The sequence below is a fragment of the Antechinus flavipes genome, chromosome 1, assembly GCF_016432865.1.
Source record: "Antechinus flavipes isolate AdamAnt ecotype Samford, QLD, Australia chromosome 1, AdamAnt_v2, whole genome shotgun sequence".
In the NCBI taxonomy this organism is placed as follows: domain Eukaryota; kingdom Metazoa; phylum Chordata; class Mammalia; order Dasyuromorphia; family Dasyuridae; genus Antechinus; species Antechinus flavipes.
This window is the reverse complement of record NC_067398.1, coordinates 207163804-207181283: the sequence shown is the minus strand read 5'-3', so window position 1 is coordinate 207181283 and position 17480 is coordinate 207163804. Positions and strand designations below refer to the sequence as shown.

General features: G+C 34.4%; 1 protein-coding gene across 5 annotated transcripts in view; it reads right to left on the bottom strand.

Annotated features, from left to right (window-relative positions):
• LOC127560571 (solute carrier organic anion transporter family member 4C1-like) overlaps positions 1-14583 on the bottom strand; it is a 177497-nt gene extending 162914 nt beyond the window's left edge. For 2 of the 5 annotated variants that reach the window (XM_051995280.1, XM_051995289.1), the window contains exon 1: positions 14081-14583. In XM_051995280.1, coding sequence (XP_051851240.1) covers positions 14081-14381 — 301 coding nt within the window. In that variant the 5' untranslated portion in view covers positions 14382-14583. The remainder of the gene's footprint in view (positions 1-14080) is intronic. The other 3 variants (XM_051995258.1, XM_051995266.1, XR_007953364.1) reach the window with 2 other exon arrangements.
• Between the last annotated feature and the right edge of the window lie 2897 nt (positions 14584-17480).

Below are 17480 nucleotides of genomic sequence, written 5' to 3'. Positions count from 1 at the left end.
TGAAGTCTATCCAAATTCATGTTTATTGTTATCCATTTCATCCTCTGCCATAGCCCTTTCTTCTTGCCTTGAATCCTTCCCAACATCAGCGTCTTTTCCATCTTCTCATTACGTGGTCATAATATTTAAGCTTCAGCCTCAGTATTTGACCTTCCAATGAACAGCCTGAATTATTTTCTTTAATTTTTAATTGATATGAGGAGTGATCCAAGAGGGAAACTTCTGTCTAGGTATTAAAAATTTTCTTAACTGGGGGCTCAATGGAATGATGACTGAATTCTAAACTTCTTATCTAAAACTCCCTGAAGCAAATAAGAAAGGGAAGTACTGAATCTCAGGGTAATTTTCCCCTCTGATTAAAATAAGTGAATTATTTTAAGAGTATTGAAGTTACATGTTGTATTCCCCCATAAATAAATTAACTCCTTTATGCAAAGAGCTATTTTTGCCTTTCTATATAATCCTAGTATTCTAGGGTTATAAGTGCTAGTGTCATCACAGTATCAGACCTACCATAAACATTTATAAATGGTTGCTGTTATTTACTTAGGTTGTTGTTTGTCCTTCATTCTCAAAGAGGAACATGACATCAGGAAGAGGATGCCTTGATATCCAAGTAAACTGGATTTAAGTAAGGAAGGGCTAATGCAAGGTCATCTGCCTCACTTTCCTCTCCAGAGCCATCTGAGTCCAGTGGCAAGACATAGATCAAGATGACTGGAGATAGTCCTGGATAAAATGGGAGATCTTGGTCTTTTTAGGAACTAGGAAACAAAACTCAAAAGTAAACACTTCCCGACAGCTGCCAAGATCAGGAAAGACTTTATGGAGAAAATGGGTCTTGTAGGAAGCTGAGATTCTAGGAATCAGTAGCAAGGAAAGGGTACATTTTCAACATGGGATAGTCTGTGGAAAGTCTTGAAGAGAGCAGATGGAATATTAAGTAGGTTAAGCAGGAAATAGGCTAGTTTACCTAACATGTATTGACTGGTTTACCTAAAATGTATTATGTGTAAATGGGAACAGTATGTAATAAATCTAGAAAAGCTGAAGATATATTATAAAGGGCTTTAACTATCAAACCAGAGGTGTATGTATTTTACCTTTTAGTTTAAACTTCTAGTTTTCGAAGTTTTTGAGTATGGAAATGATACTGTCAGACCTGAGCCCTTTGCTTTAGGAATATAACTTTTAGCTGTCAGCTGTGTAGAAGATGGGGAGAGACTGGAGATAGGAAGACCGATAAGGAGGCCACTGCAATGTCTCAGGTGAGAGATGATGAGGCACTGAAATAGAGCTCTGTGAATGAAGAAAAGGTAAAGGATGCATGAAACTTGTGGAAGTTGAATTAAGACTAAGAAAAAATTTGACAGCTGATTAGATATAGAGGATGAGGTAAGAAAAAGATACAAACCCTAAATAGAGACTTTAATAATAATATTTTGAATAATGTGTAGATCACAGAAACAATAATAATGTGAAATGTGGGAATCAAATGACAATTATGAGTCAACATAACAAAACTTCTGGAATACAACTAAAGAAATCTTCAAAGGAAAAATCTCTGATGATACATATATATATTAACAAAATAGAAAAAGAAAGGATTAATAAACTGAATATCCAATGGTAAAACCTGTAAAATGAACAACTGCGAAATAAGCATTAAAAAAAGAACATTTTAGGAATCTGTGGAAAACTTTAAAAATGGAAAATAAAAGATATGGAACTGATAGGTAAAATTAAAAACTGGTTTTCTAAAAAGAATAACAGAACTGGAACAGCTAGTTGGTGCAGTGAATAGAGCACCAGCCCTGAAGTCAGGAGGACCTAAGTTCAAATCCAACCTCAGACACTTAACACTTCCTAGCTATGTGACCCTAGCTAAGTGACCCAAGTCACTTCACCCAATTACCTAAACAAAAAGAAAGAAAGAATAACAGAACTAAAAAACTTTTAACCCAATGAAAAAGATGGAAGAAATTTAATTAACAATAAAAAAATTAAAAAGTAATATCATAAAAAAGTTTTATTTGTTTTTTAAATTCCTATAGCTTACATATATGGTATACAGCATGCTAGCAAAATTGAGAATTTAACAAAGATGAAAGGTTACATACAAAAATATAAAATACCTGAAATTAATAGAAAATTCTAGAGATGTTAAACAGTCTACTCTAAGAAAATAAAAATAAAGTAGCTATAAGGGAATTATCTTTTTTATTAAAGTTTTTTATTTTCAAAACATATGCATGGATAATTTTTCAACATTGATCGCTGCAAAATCTTGTGTTCCAAATTTTCTCCTCCTTCACCTCATCCCCTCCCCTAGATGTTAAGTAATCCAATATATGTTAAACATGTTAAAATATATGTCAAGTCCAATACATGTGTACATATTTATACAATTATCTTGCTGCACAAGAAAAATCAGATCAAAAAGGGAAAAATATGAGAAAGAAAATGAAAGCAAACAACAACAAAAAGAGTGAAAATGCTATGTTGTGATCCCTACTCAGTTCCCACAGTCCTCTCTCTGGTTGTGGATGGCTCTCTTCATCACAAGATTATTGGAACTGGCCTCACATCTCACTGTTGGAAAGTCACATTTGGGAATTATCGAGCGGAAGGGGAACCCTGAGTTAGACAGATGAACAGATTGTCCATCTAAAATTTAAAGAATAATAAGTATGCTACACAAGTCATTCTCAAAAAATAAGAAAATACTCTACCCAACTCTTTTCATGAGATGAATAAGAAAAGAGAACTTTAGATTAGTTTCACTAATGACTATCAAAGCAAGATTTTAAAATAAAAATCTTGTAAAAAATACAATATATAATTTTCCCCTACTATATCAAATGAGATTTTAGACAAGGTATGCAAGAATGCTCTAATATTAGGAAGAAATTATTGTAAAAAATGAAAATAAAAACCCACTAAAAACATAATGTTATGAATACATAAAGCAAAATCTTTTGCAAAGTGTAGTCATTTATAACAGAAACCCTATAATCTATAGGCAGAGGGGAATAATTTTAATGTCATTTAAAAGGGCATTATCTACATGTATGTAGATAAACATAAATAAAAATATATAACCATGCCTAAAATCAAAAGCTAGCATTATTTATAATTGGGAAATACTAGAATTTTCCCCTAAAATATAAAAAGAATAAATGAAAAAATGCCTCTTTTATTCATTATTATTTGAAATACATATAAAAAAGATTTTTATAGCAATATGACACTTTAAACTTTAAAAGTACAAGTATTAGGCAAAAGATGACAAAAGAATACTTATTTGCTTATGACATGATGATTTACTTAGAAAGCTCCAGGGAACCATCAAAGAAACCATATGAGACAATAAATTCTGTAAAGTAGCAGAAAACAAAATAAATCCACAAAATCATCAACATCTCTTTTATAGCAAAATACAAAATGCAAAAGGAAATAAAATGAGTAATTCTTTTCAAAATCTTCTAAGAACTATGAGAATAATTTACCAAGGCTAGTTCAAAAATCTACATTAACTAAACAAATATAACTATACTAACAAAGCACTCTATAAAGAAATAGACTTGACAATTTAATAATAGTCTATATAAAGCTAGATAAAATTCATAACACTAGATAAAATAGCAAATCACAAAAGGCCTAGAATCTCAAGGGATATAAGTTCTGTTGTTATTGACTTTTTGAAAGAAAGTAACCATCAAAACTCTTTGGTATTAGTTTAAAAACAAAAAAAAATGGGATTAGTTGATGATTAGAAAAGCAAGATTCAAAAAGCCTTTGAATTCTATAGGCCATTTTAGAAATACAACACAAAAGACTAATAGAAAGGACTCAATAAATTATTCAATAAAAATTACTGGAAAACAATTCAATTGAAATTATATATCATATACCACCATAAATTCCAAATAGATATATTACCTAAATATAAAAACCCACATGATTTTTTTTTTTAAAGGAGGTGTATTGCTGTTCTATGAAGATTGAGGGAGGGAAGAGAGAGAGTTCTTAATGAAACATAGAATAACAATAAAAGATAAAATTAATAAAAGATAAAGCATAATTGACTACATAAAAGCAAAAAGCCTCTGCACAAACAAAATCAATCTAAGAATGAGAAACTGTAAAATTTAAAAAATTTACTTTCATTATCATTGACAAATGTTATATCTAAGATATTAAGAGGACTGACATAAATATATATATATATACACACATATTAATAGACAAGAGTATAAACAGCATTGATAAAAATGCTTTAACAAGCATAAGAACAATTCTTCCAATACTAAGAAACGTGACAGTGAAAACAATTGAGGTTTGCCCTCAATTGGCATTGTCAGTGGAATAGTAAATAAATAAAACTTTTCTAAAAACAATTTAGAATTTTGTAAGTCACTCAACCTATGTATACACTTTTAATTAAGTGACTCCATTATTGGGCATATGACCCACTAAAATAATGACAGAAAATATCACAAAAAAATTCACTATAGCACTATTTATTTTACCAAAAATAAATTATTTAAATAATTATTTTACTAAAAATTGATGACAACAAATTACAAATGGATGAATTTTTGTATATAAATGTAATGAAATGTCACTGTGCCATGTGAAATTATGATTATAAGGAATTCATAGAAATATGGGATGATTTGTAATATGTATGGGATGGATAGCCAATGTCAATAAAAATATGTCTAAAAGACTCAGGACATAGTTATTTTACAAAAATCTTGCATCTTAGCAGGGGGAAGATTGTGAAATTGAAGAAATGTGAAAGAATTGTGAAACATTGTATATAAGACTTTTTCAATGTTGATTAGTTTTATTCAAATTGTCTTCCTTTTAAAATTAATCTATTGGGAAAAGAAATACATTTGGAAATATGGTGGTGTTGTTCAGTCATTTTTCAGCCATGTAAAATTCTTTGTGACCCCACTTGGGGTTTTCCTGGTAAAGATAGCAGAATGTTTTGCCATTTCCTTCTCCAGCTCATTTTACAGATGAGGAAAGTAAGGCAAATAGGGTTAAGTGACTTGTCCAGAGTGATGTGAAAAACAAAAGATAGCAATAAAAATCAATTAGGGGAATGGTTGAATTAATAGTGGTATGTGAAATTAAATTAAATTAAATTATATGTATGTATATATATATATATATATATATATATATAAATTAAATTGAAATAAGAATTAAAAATAAAAATATTAGGATTTACTAGAATTTAATTTAATCTAGAATTACTAGAATTTATCTACTACTTTAAGGTTGCTAAATAATACAATCATTGTACAGAATCCTATGTACTAGGAACTGATACAAAGTAAAGTGAGCTGAACTAGAAGAATGATTTATACAAGGGTAACCACACTGTAAAAAATAAGTAACTGAATGGTTTAAGAGTTCTGATCAAACATGTTCTCTAAACAAACTATGATGAAACATATTACTTATATCCTTGACAGAGGCAGTGGTCAAAGAAAAGGAAAAAACATATTTTTGAAAAAGATCATTGTATGGATTCATTTTCATAGACTATCCTTATTTGTTACAAGACAAAAATTTTTTAATTGGAAAGAGAATTGGGAAGACAGGGTTCTTTAGAAATTATAATGCTCAAAAAAGTCACTGAAACATTAAAAAACAGTGATAAGAACAGAAGAAAGATCAAATAAAAGGCAGTTTTCAAGGTAATATTTGAATTGAAAATTATTGTATATTTTCAAAAAGTGGCAGGAAATATCAATTGTCTTTTTGTGTTCTGTTGTATATAAAGAAATGTTTTCTTTTTTTGGTGTTTAAGGTCAAAATTCTTTTGAATATTTGAAAGGTATACCTGTTTCTCATGTTTTCCCTTCTAGGATGCCCTGTATGCATACACATATCATTCTCATAAATATTTCTTTTTTAGGAGTAGCTTGATAATTGACTTGAAATTTTCATAACTTATAGATTGAATTTCTTCTGTACATTTATTGTATTATATGTTTCTGAAGACATGAAAGTAAATATCATAGAATGGAGAGAAAACAAACTATAAGGAACTTGGAGTCAAAAGCAAAAGTTGGTATGAGGAAAATGTACATAATAAGAGAAGATGGGCTAAGTCCATGGGAAGGGCCCAACTTGAGAAAGTGAGAAAAGCTCCTATCACAAATGTTATACTCTATTATTCTATCAGTAAGCATTTATTAAAGGAACTTTATGTGCTAGGCACTAATCTAAGCACTAGGTATACAAAAAGAAGCAGAGGCAGTTCTTACCCTAAGGATGACAGCGTACTTAAAATCTAATGGAGCAAATTTATGGGAGGACATATATAAGAGTCCCCCATAACCAGTCATGGATTATCTGCATTGTTGGAAGGCACTTCCAAATTGATCAAAGATCCAATCTGAGAAAGTGTTCTTCCTCCACTTCATATTCTTAGTGTTATTGAATGCATACAAAATTGGTAGTTTCACAATCACTGCCACTGAAAATAGATCACGCAAAAATGCTAGAATCTCTATTCAGTTTTATATCTGTTGTTCTCATTAAATGTTCAGAGGATACTTTATTCAGCTGGATTTCATATCCACATAGCTGGATTTCATATCCACATCTCTGAATTTCATACTCACATCTCCGAAGACTTGTTTCTCCTTAACTATTTTTTGGGGGTAGCTAGTGATAAGAGCACCAGCCCTGAACTCAGGAGGACCTGAGTTCAAATCTGGTCTCAGACACTTAACACTTCCTAGCTGTGTGACCCTGGGCAAGACACTTAAACTCCTCAGCAAACTCAGCAAAAAAAAACAAAACAAAACAAAAAACTTGGAAAGGTTAACTACTTTTTTTTTTGTCATTTTGAGAGAGAGCTGCTCATGGTCTTCCCCCATTTTCCTTCACACATACCCTAACTCCCTCCCACATCTCCTTCCATGTTTCACAAGTGGATTTATACTATAAGCGGGAGAAGTTACTTTTGACTGTCATGTATTTCTGATTGACAAAAACATTAACTTTCTTGTCTGAAATATCTGTACTTTTTCTATGTATAAGTGTGTGTATGTGTGGACTGCTTTACATTGGTTTAATTTCTCTAGGAAATTCAATAGTGAAAGTAAAAAGAATATTTGCTAAATCTCATTTATCCTTTATTTTAACTGGTGGTAAATTTTGACCTTTGCTCTAACAGGTCTAGGATCTGATTATAATACAAAAGAGCTGATTCTCAAGTGATTGATATGTGAAAAAAAGATAGATAGGAAGAAATTTTAAAAATATCATATAGTTCTGCTATCTCATCTATGCAAATCTTTGTAAAAATCATCTGTACACAAGTTAAATGTATCTTTAGTGAACATATAGCAGGGAATAAGTAAGCATTCTTTTATTTCTGTTTCTTTTAATATTTTATTTTTTACTTGCTTACATGTAAAAACAATTTTTAACATTGATTTTTTAAAATGTTCCAATTTGATAGTTATACATGTACAGTTTTCATGTTTTCATGTTGTGAAAGAAAAAAGATCAAAACAAACAAATAAAAAGAAAATAGAATTTTTTTAAAGTATACTTTGATCTGGAGTCAGACTCCATCAGTTATTTCTCTAGGCATGGATAGCATTTTTCATCATAAGTCCTTTGAAATCATTTTGGCTCACTGTATTGCTGAGTATAGCTAAGTCATTCACAGTTGATCATCATAAATATTGCCATAATTGTTTTCTTCTTCTAGGTCTGCTCATTTCATTTTGCATCAGTTCATGTAAGTCTATCCAGGTTTTTCCTGGGAGCATTCTGCTCATTAATTCTTTTAGTCCAATAGTATTCCATTATAATCTTACACCAGAACTTTTTTGTCCATTCCCCAATTGAGGGACATCCCCTCAATTTCTAATTCTTTGCCACCTCAAAGAATTGCTATAAATATTTTTGCACATAAATTCTTTTCCTTTTTCTTTGATCTCTTTGAGATACAGACCTAGTAGTAGTATTGCTGGGTATGCAGTTTTATAGCTTATAAACTATAGGCATAATTTTTGGGTATGAGATAAATTCACATTTTTCTTTTTGATTTCAGTTTTGACTTCGTTGTTTTCTTCTGTATTGTTCTTTTGACTTTTACTGTCATCAGAATCACTTTCTATAGTCAGGATCTTTTTTATTATTTGCTCAATTTTCTAAATTATTTGTTGAATTTTAACTTTATTTTAAAGTTGGGCTCTGCTGTAAGATGGAAGGGGCAATCTCCACAGAAAAAGAGAGAGAGAGAGAAAGAGAGAGAGAGAGAGAAAGAAAAAGAGAGAGAGAGTGAGTGTGTGTGTGTGTGTGTGCATTTGCGCGTGCACAGTTGCTTTCAGAGCTAGTTCTAGGGATCTGTAAATTTTCCGTTCTTTCAAAGTGGTATGATATATGGAGGTACGTTTACTCTTATAGTGGTCTATGTTCTTGGTCTGGAGTAGTTATAAGCATTCTTTTCTACCTTGGAACTGTGATCAACATCCAACTATAAACTCTAGTGTGCTCCTCATCTCTCTGGGACTGTGACCCAAAACTGCCATCTGGATTCAAATAAAGGGAATGCAATAGAGTTTCACATCCAGGGCCGGTATAGAGACCCCTATAATCTCCTTCTGAGTAGTTGTCCAACCCCTATGGACTGAGAATTCTATAAGTAACCACCGCTGCTGCTGATTTTGTCACCTCTAAACCCAGCTGCTGGTTTGCTGGAATACACCCTGAATCAACACAGCCTGAGCTAGAATGAATTCTATTCCCATTTGCGTAAAACAGACCTTTTGTACAGAGCCTCTAAGCTGTCTTTAGTGGGAAAATTGTTTCTCCCTCTCCTTTTATGCGATCTTCTGCTCCAGAATTCATTCTGAAGTACTATTTAGAGTTGTTTAGATAGGAATTTGGAAGAATTCAGGATAGTCCCTGGTTTTTTTTCTGTCATTTTGGTTTTGCCTCTAGAAGCAGCAGGCTTTCACAATAGATTGTTAATAATGGACCATATCTGTCACATTTTTGCCATGATAAATAAATCGTAAAAAATATAAGCTCACACTGTGCTTTTTATTTGTTGATTATCAAAAAACAAATAAAACATTTGATTCTGTAAACCTACATACAACTTACAGATCCTTTTATGACAATGTGTAAATGCATAAATGCATTAAAATCATTCAAGATTCATTGAAAGATATAACAAAAGAAAATATCTTTGTTAACAACCCTCTGATAACAACTACCTGGAAAGCCATAAAAGAGGAAAAAAGATAGACAATCACCCAAACTCTTTGTTGCTGTAGAGAAGATCCAGCATAAAGTCTAGCCCAAAAAGGAATTTCCTGTGTATTGTGAGGTATTTTATATGCTAGCTCCTATTTGTGAATTACTTACTATATTAAAACCTAAACATTTAAAAGCTTCCAGAAAATATGTAATCATTCAAAGGAGTTTACCCTAACCATTTATACCAAAAAGATCGGGTAAAGAAAAATTTCAATGAACCATTGTATGGGCAAATAATCATATAAAGCTTTGCCATCAGTATGCATAATACTGATAATACAGATAATATAGCTAGATAATGAGTAAGATTAGAGTGTAAAAGGAAGAGAAGAAATCAATTGGATTGCTTGGGAAAATTGCAAAGCTTTTTTATTGTCTCCAAATTTCCCGTTCAATTAAAGTTGATATATTTTTTAAATCAATCTTCACTGGTGTTACTATGTGGCAGCAAAACAGAGTACACTTTTCTTTAAGTATAAAAATTTATATTCCATAAAGAACATGAAGTACATGTGAAAAGGTTATTATGTTGTTTTGAGAATTTAAAAAGTCCTCGGCAACAATCTAGTCTGACCCACAATTGAAAGAAATATCTAACATAATATTATCTAGCTTTCAAGTGGTTCTCTACCCCAGAGATGTAAAACTCAAGACCTACAAAACTTCTCTGTGTGACTGAACCAGACAAAAATGTAACTGTCAAATGTTAAACAAAATAAATGAAAATCCAGCATAATGTTAATTTGTCTATATCTATGGCATATGTCTATATCTATATTTAAATTGTCATATCTATGGCAATATGTAACCTATAGGAAACGTTATATTTGAATTTACCACTGATCGAGCTTCTGCTCCAAGATTTCTAAGAGGGAGAATCTGCTAATTTTCTATTTCTATTAACAAACATTAAGTACCATATATGTACCAAGCATTGTGCTAAGTACTAGGAATACAAAAAAAAAAGAGAGACAAAAGATAGTCTTTGACCACAAAGAGCTTAAAATCGAATGGGAGAAGACAACAAATATATACAGACAAGTTATATGACCTCTGCCTCTAGATAATGTATCCTATGTGTGGAAAAGCCAAAATCTTTAGATGCAAAGATATAAGAAGGCTGGAAAAATAGGAAGGGGTTAAGTTATGAAACACTTTGAAAACCAAACAGAAGATTTTTGAATTTGATAATAGAGACAATAGAGAACCATGGATGTTTATTGACAAAAAGAGGTGACATAGTTGGATCTGGCTTTAGGAAAATCATTTTAGTAACATTCAGCATGGATGATGAATTGAAGTGGGGAGATTTTAGGCAGGGAGATTGGAAGGAAGCTATTGAAGTAATTCAAATATTAGATAATGTGGGTTTTCACTAGGGTAGTGACAGTATCAGAAGAGAAAAAAGGGTATATTTGAGAGATGTTGTTCATGTTGTTGCTTAGTTTCCAATTGTGTCCTATTCTTCATGACCTCATTTTTGAGAGATGCTGTTGTTATTTAATTGTTTTTCAGTCCTGTTCAGCTCTTCAAGACTCCATATGAGGTTTTTTTGGCAAAGATACTAGAGTAGTAGAGTTTCTTCGCTCTTTTTACTGATGAGGAAACTGAGGTAAACTGGGTTAAAGTGATTTGCCCAGAGTCATAGTAAGTATATGAAGCCAGATTTGAACTCAGGAAGAGGCCTCCTCCTGACTAGAGATCTGGCATTTTATCAACTCTAACACCTACCTGGCTCTGACTTGAGAGATGATTGTAAAGGTGAAATCAAAAGGCCTTGGCAAGGTTGGATATGGCAGATGAAGTAATTTGCCATTTCTTTGCTCATTTTACTGATGAGGAAACTGAGGCAAACAGAGTTAAAGTGATTTGCTCAGAATCACAGTTAGTATCTGAAACTAGATTTGAACTCAGTAAAAGACCTCCCTCCTCACTAGAGATCTGGCATTTTATCAACTCTGATATCTACCTGCCTCTGACTTGAGAGATGATTGTAAAGGTGAAATCAAAAGGCCTTGGCAATATTGGATATGGGAAATGAAAGATAGTGCCCAAGATGACTCCTATGTTGCCAGCCTAGGCCCTGGAAGGATAGAGCTGCTCTCTACAGCAATAAGAAAAGGTAAGAGGGAGGAAAATCGAAAAGTGATAATGAGAAGAGCTGTTGATTTAAGATGGCCACTAAACATTATCAAGACACTGTTAGGAGGTACCATTTTCCAGAGCTAAGGCTGGGAAAGCAAGTTGTTCCCCGAGTTTAGCACAATAACAAGCTTTTGCTTTCACCCGATGAATACTGATACAACTAAAGCACAAAACTGATGATCTCTGAATTTGGGTAGGCACCAACAGGCCCAGATATGAAGCCCTGCCACGAATGAACTTTTTGTCACTAGACAACCTTTTTTCACTACTGCTGATACACCTTTCTTTGTCTAGCCACAAATATATAAATCAAGGTTTAGTTCCACTGCCTTGGGTCTCCAGATGCAGGGGAGAGGGACCAAGACATAGTTTCCCTCCTTGATTGGAAGTAGATTCCCTCACTATAAAAAATAAACATCCACACAGTTCTTGCTCTGTCTGTTTGGCTCTGGCCTCTGGAAGCCAAGAGGTTTAGTCCAGTTGACAACATCCAGTAGAGATGTCCAAAAAGCTTTTGAAGATTTGAGACTAAAAGGCCATGGAGAGGTTGGCAAGGGATAGGTATTAAATATGTGAAGAGACAAAGTATGTGATCCTTTGTAACTTCTAATCACTGCTGCTGATTTTGCCCTTTGGGGATTAAACAGAACAAATTTAGCTCCTCCACATGACAGCCTTCAAATAACTGAACATAGACATCTTGTGTTCATGTTAAAATCGTTCAATATGGCTATCATGTTTTTTTTTTTTTTTTACTAGTCCTCATTGAATGCATTTCATTCTATCCAACATAGCTAAATTTTAAATCTTAATCCTTTAGAGACAATACTTCTCATCAAGTTTATTGTTCAATTGTGACCAACTCTTCATGACCTCATTTCTTGACAAAGATAATAGAGATAATAAACAAAGTTTGCTATTTCCTTCTCACCTCACTTTTACAGATGAGGAACTATGGCACCAATAATGAAATACCTATTGTTTCTATGGTCTAAAATTTCTTGCCCAAGTCCAAATGAGCCCAGCAATGGCTCCTAGGTTCTTTGTAGCATTATTAGTCATCCCACATGAATTAAATGGTTCTCCACAATATTCAGCCAGCCTCATCCAGTACTCAATTCAAGCGTGTATTAAACATTTAAATCACTTCCCTACACAAGCACTAAATTCTAGCCCTAACTAGAATACTCATCTTAAAGACATTGTGCATTTTTTTATTTCTGAGCCTTCCCCAGCCTACAACATGCATAATCTTTCCTATTTTCTCAATCTCTAGCTTTGTTGAAATTTCCTCTGAAGTTTTCTTGGTCACCTCAACCATCACAAGTGAATTCATCTTTCTCTTAAATTTTTTCTAACACTTTTATGGCAAAACTATTACTTTCTTTCTTGCTCTACGTGACATTTTATTAACCTCATTAGATTGCAGGATCCCTTAGGGAAGAACCATTTTTAAGATAGTTTTATATCCTAACACTGTACCTTATACAGAAAGTAGACTTGCAGTAAATAGTTGTTGGCAAATTGGATAAATAAACTGGTGCTTTTCCATACAAAAAGTAAACTCTCATTAGTAAAAACAAAAACCACTCATCCTCATACTATTCTTGCACAGATACAAAAGAGGCACTAAAAATTTTGATAACAAGCTATTTTCAAATATATATTCAATGCTTAGAGAATCAGAAAAAAAAATAAAATATATGAAATTTAAAATAAAAATGCAATAACTTTAAGGGGAGACTTTGGTCTCCAGATACAAGTATCAATAGCTTAGGGCCACCATTTCCCCCCCAACTCACTTCCTATTAATTCTTCTTGCAGACTGTCTCCACCTCCCTTCATCTTTTCCCTCCCCAACTAGATCCACCCTTTATCATCATCTTCAATCTTTCAGATTAGAGGGTAGAGCCATGAACTCCAACTAAGAAGAGTGCCCACGACAGAACTTTTCATTTCTCATCTGACTGTACTTCCATGGGGAGTTCTCTGACACCCATCCTTATCCCCCAATACGCACACACTTTCTAACTTCTTGTGTATTGTCTTCCCCCATTAGATGTAACCTCCTTGAGGACAAGTGAGAGAGATAGACACAGAAACAAAATGACAGAGACACAGAAACAAAATGACAGAGACACAGAAACAGAGAGACAGAGAGAGAGAAAAAGGGAGAGAGAGACGGAGAGAAAGGGAAAGAGAGGGAGAGAGACAAAGACAGAGAGAAGGAGAAAAAGGGAAAAAGAAAGAGAGGAAAAAGGACAAGGAGAGGGAGGGAGGAAGAGAGGGAAAAGGGCAGGGAGAGGGACAGAGAAAAGAGACGGGGGGGGGGACAGGAAGAGAGACTACAGAAATCTATGTATAAACATATAGAGATTAGATTTCTCTACCTATATCAGATGTATATATGTAAGTACGTCAGAAATTAGTACAGTACCTAAAACGATAGTATTAAATACTATAGTATTAAATGATTTTGACAGACCCCTTCCTGTTTCCTACCTCCAAACACGTCACAGGAGCTCCCTAACAATCTCTCTCCTCCTAGCGTTCCTCCACCCCAATCTAAGCAGTCTCTCCTCTCAGCTCCCTCCCTTCTCTCCTCCTCCCTCAGAGACGGGATTACCTTGAGTGAGGGCCAGGAGGCAGTAGTGAAATAGGAAGCCCTTGGGGTTGTTCCAACGTTGCAGGTAGCTGGGAGTAAAGTTTCCCCAGCCGCACAAGCCTTCCTCCAGCTCCGGGGACTGGGTCTGCTCTTGTTTGGGGGGCGGCGGCGCCGACGCCGACGCCCCTTGTTCCTCAGAGGGGATGGGTTGGGAGGGCAATTTGGAGACCTCCCCCTCGGCCGGAGGTTCTGGCGAATGATGCTGGAGTTTGGGGCTGGATGGGAGGAAAGCCGGGTTGTCAATACCTTTGGTTTCTTCCATGGCGGGACGAGCTCAAAGTCGTCAAAAGTCGCCTCCCGGTCCAAGGGCGGCCCCCTCAGCCCGGGGGGGGACGCGGGCGAAGCTATGTTCAGATCTCCCGGTGTGCTCCGGCCCCGGCCCGGAGGGGAGGCCGTGACGTGGCCACTGCCCAACCGCGGACCCCCGCCCCCAGCCCCGAAGCGGGGCGAGAATGGCGCTCCCTACGAGATCCTGCGTGACCCTTTGTGGACCGCTCTACCTTTGGAGGGGGAGGGGTTCCTCTAGGGCTTGCAGAAATTAAGAGTCGTGGGATTTTTTTTCCCCATCATTTTTTACTTGTTTATGGAGCTTTCATGAGTTCTTGGGAATCATGTATTCACCCCAAATAGCCGATGGATCCCCACGAAAGCACGATCTTACATTCAACCAATTATTTCAGCCCTGACAACAGAACAATCCATTTTGAATGTGCCTTTAAAGGGGGAGGGGGACGCGCTAAGAAAAAAAAAAAATCACACAGTAAATAAAACTGCCTTTTTCATATAACTCCAGTTAGGAAGTTATATGAACTTCCCCTCATGCTTAGAGTAAGGAAAGCTGACGCGAAAACCAGTTTGTTTTCCACACACAAGCTGCCGACGACACTCTCTGTCCTCTTAGAATAGGATCCTCATTTACTGGTGGGAGCTTTTCTCCCACAGTATACTTAAAAATCTCTTAGCATCATCATTGCTTCTTTACTAACTGGCTCTGAAGCCATTCTCCCACATAAAAAAAAGGGGAGTACCCCCGAACTCTATATCTTCAGTCCTTTCTCTCTACATTCTTTCTGTGATCTTATTAGTTCCAGTGGTTCAGTGGTCCAATCCCTAAGTATAATGACTAGGATCTATAGTCCCTTCATCACCAAAAGTCTACTGGACATTTCCAACTGCTTGCCTATGGGCATCTCAAATTCAACAGGTCCAAAACAAACTTCTTATCTTTGTCATCTATCCCAACCCCAACCTTCTTTTCTTTCTAATTTTCTGCTTCTGAGGGAACTGAGGACATCATCACTTCTATTTAACCAGATTCATAAATTTAGTATCAACGTCATCTACTTCTACTAGCAACCCCCATATCCAATTATTTTTCAGCATCTTGTGTCTTTCTTCTGTCAATTCACAGGACCAATAACCCAGTCCTGGCCCTCAACACCTCTCATTTGGTTTGTTGCAGTAAGCTTCACTTTTCTCAGTCTTTCTCTTCTGTAATATATATTCCACCCAACTGACAAATTGATATTCCTAAAGTACAGATCTGACCATATTATCATCTTGTGCACAAAGTTCAAGCAACCTCCCTATGCTTCCAGTATAAAATACAAATTTCTTTGACTTTTAAAGTGCTTCACAATCTGGTTTCAGAATTCTGAGTAAATGTTAGCCTCTCTCAGACTAAATTTCCTCATCTGTAATAATATTATCATCTATTTTATAGAGTTGCATGGATCAAATGAGATAACATAAGCAAAGTGTTTTGTAAACCTTGAAAGTGCTGTGTAAATATTAACTGTTATGTGATTAAAAAGTCATTGCAAAGACTTTTGGAAAGACCATGGAAAATAGAAGTACTATGCAACTGGAGAAATGCAACTTTTGTTTTAATTTTCAAGAAAGTAAAAAGAACAAAACTTGAAAATGATAGCTAGGGAGTTTGACTTTCATTCCAAGGATAGCATTGTTAATGACATTATTGGTGAACATCTATAAAGGATACATCAAACTGGTAGATGAGGGTAATGCTGTGAATATGTTACCTAGATTTAAGCTTTTGATAAAATATCTGATACTATTTTTGTTAAGATATAGAGATATAAATCAAGGCAATGATACAATCTGATAGATTCAGCATGAGTTAGAATAACTGAAGATTTATTATTGATGGCTCATTGTCAATATAGTAGGAGGTTTCAATATTTTTTTGTGTATGTGTGTGAGATAGATCCTTTGGGGAATCTAGATAAGCCTCTGGATCCCTTCTCAGAATAATGTTTTTAAATGCATGAATAAAATATATATGATTACAAAGGAAAATGATTTTGTCAAAATACAATTATCAAAATATTAAAAAAAACCAAGTTCATGGACCCCAAGTTGAGAACACTTGCAACCTAACACAATAAAATTCAAGAGATAAGTTTTTGCACAGGAGAACAAAAAACTCAACCTTACAAATATAAAAATGCAGAAGCATGATGAAATATTATTCTGAAAAAGATTTGGAAATTTTAGTGATCTACAACTTCAGTGTAAATCAGCAATGTGATGTGGTAGCCAAATACACTAATAAGATCTTGAGCTACATTAAGATCTTGAGCATAGCTTCCAGGGACAGAGAAGTAGTAGTTTATACTGTGCCTTTGTTAACCCTCATCTGTGTAGCTTGATTCAGTTCTGGGTATCACAGTTCAAGAAAGACATAAGCTAGAGATTGTCCATAACAGGGCAGTCACAACAGTAAAGTGCTTTAAAACTATTTATTTTGAGAATTAATTTAAGGAACTAGGAACTAGGAATAGCTTGAGAAGATTCAAATTAACGTTTAGACAATTTGTCTTCTAATATTCAAAGAAGTTTCACCTGAAAGAGGGACTAGGCTTTTTTTAATTTGGTCCTAGAAAACAGAACAAGAAACAACAAATAGAGGCAAATTTTGAAATACTTCCTAACAATCTGAGTTGTCCAGAAATTCAATGGGCTATTTAGAAAGTTGGTAAGTTCCCCTCTCCTTGAAAGTCTTCAAGAGAAGCTTATATGATCACTTGTCAGATATATTACAGTGGGGATTCCTATTGTGTATGAATTGAATTAGATGGTCATTGAGGCCCTTCTAAACCTGGTACTCAATAGATAATAAATATTGTGGAATGAATGAATATCAATACAAAGTCAATGAAATGGTTTATGATAGTATTCAAAAATCAAATTTGACTACCATTACAGAACCAGTATTTAGGAGAAGTTTAAAATGGAAAAGGATAAGTATAAATGTAAACTTTATAAAATACATTTCTAGCTAAAAAAAAAATTCCCTAAACCATAAGCAAGAATTGAGTTTTTTATGTACTGAGTACTG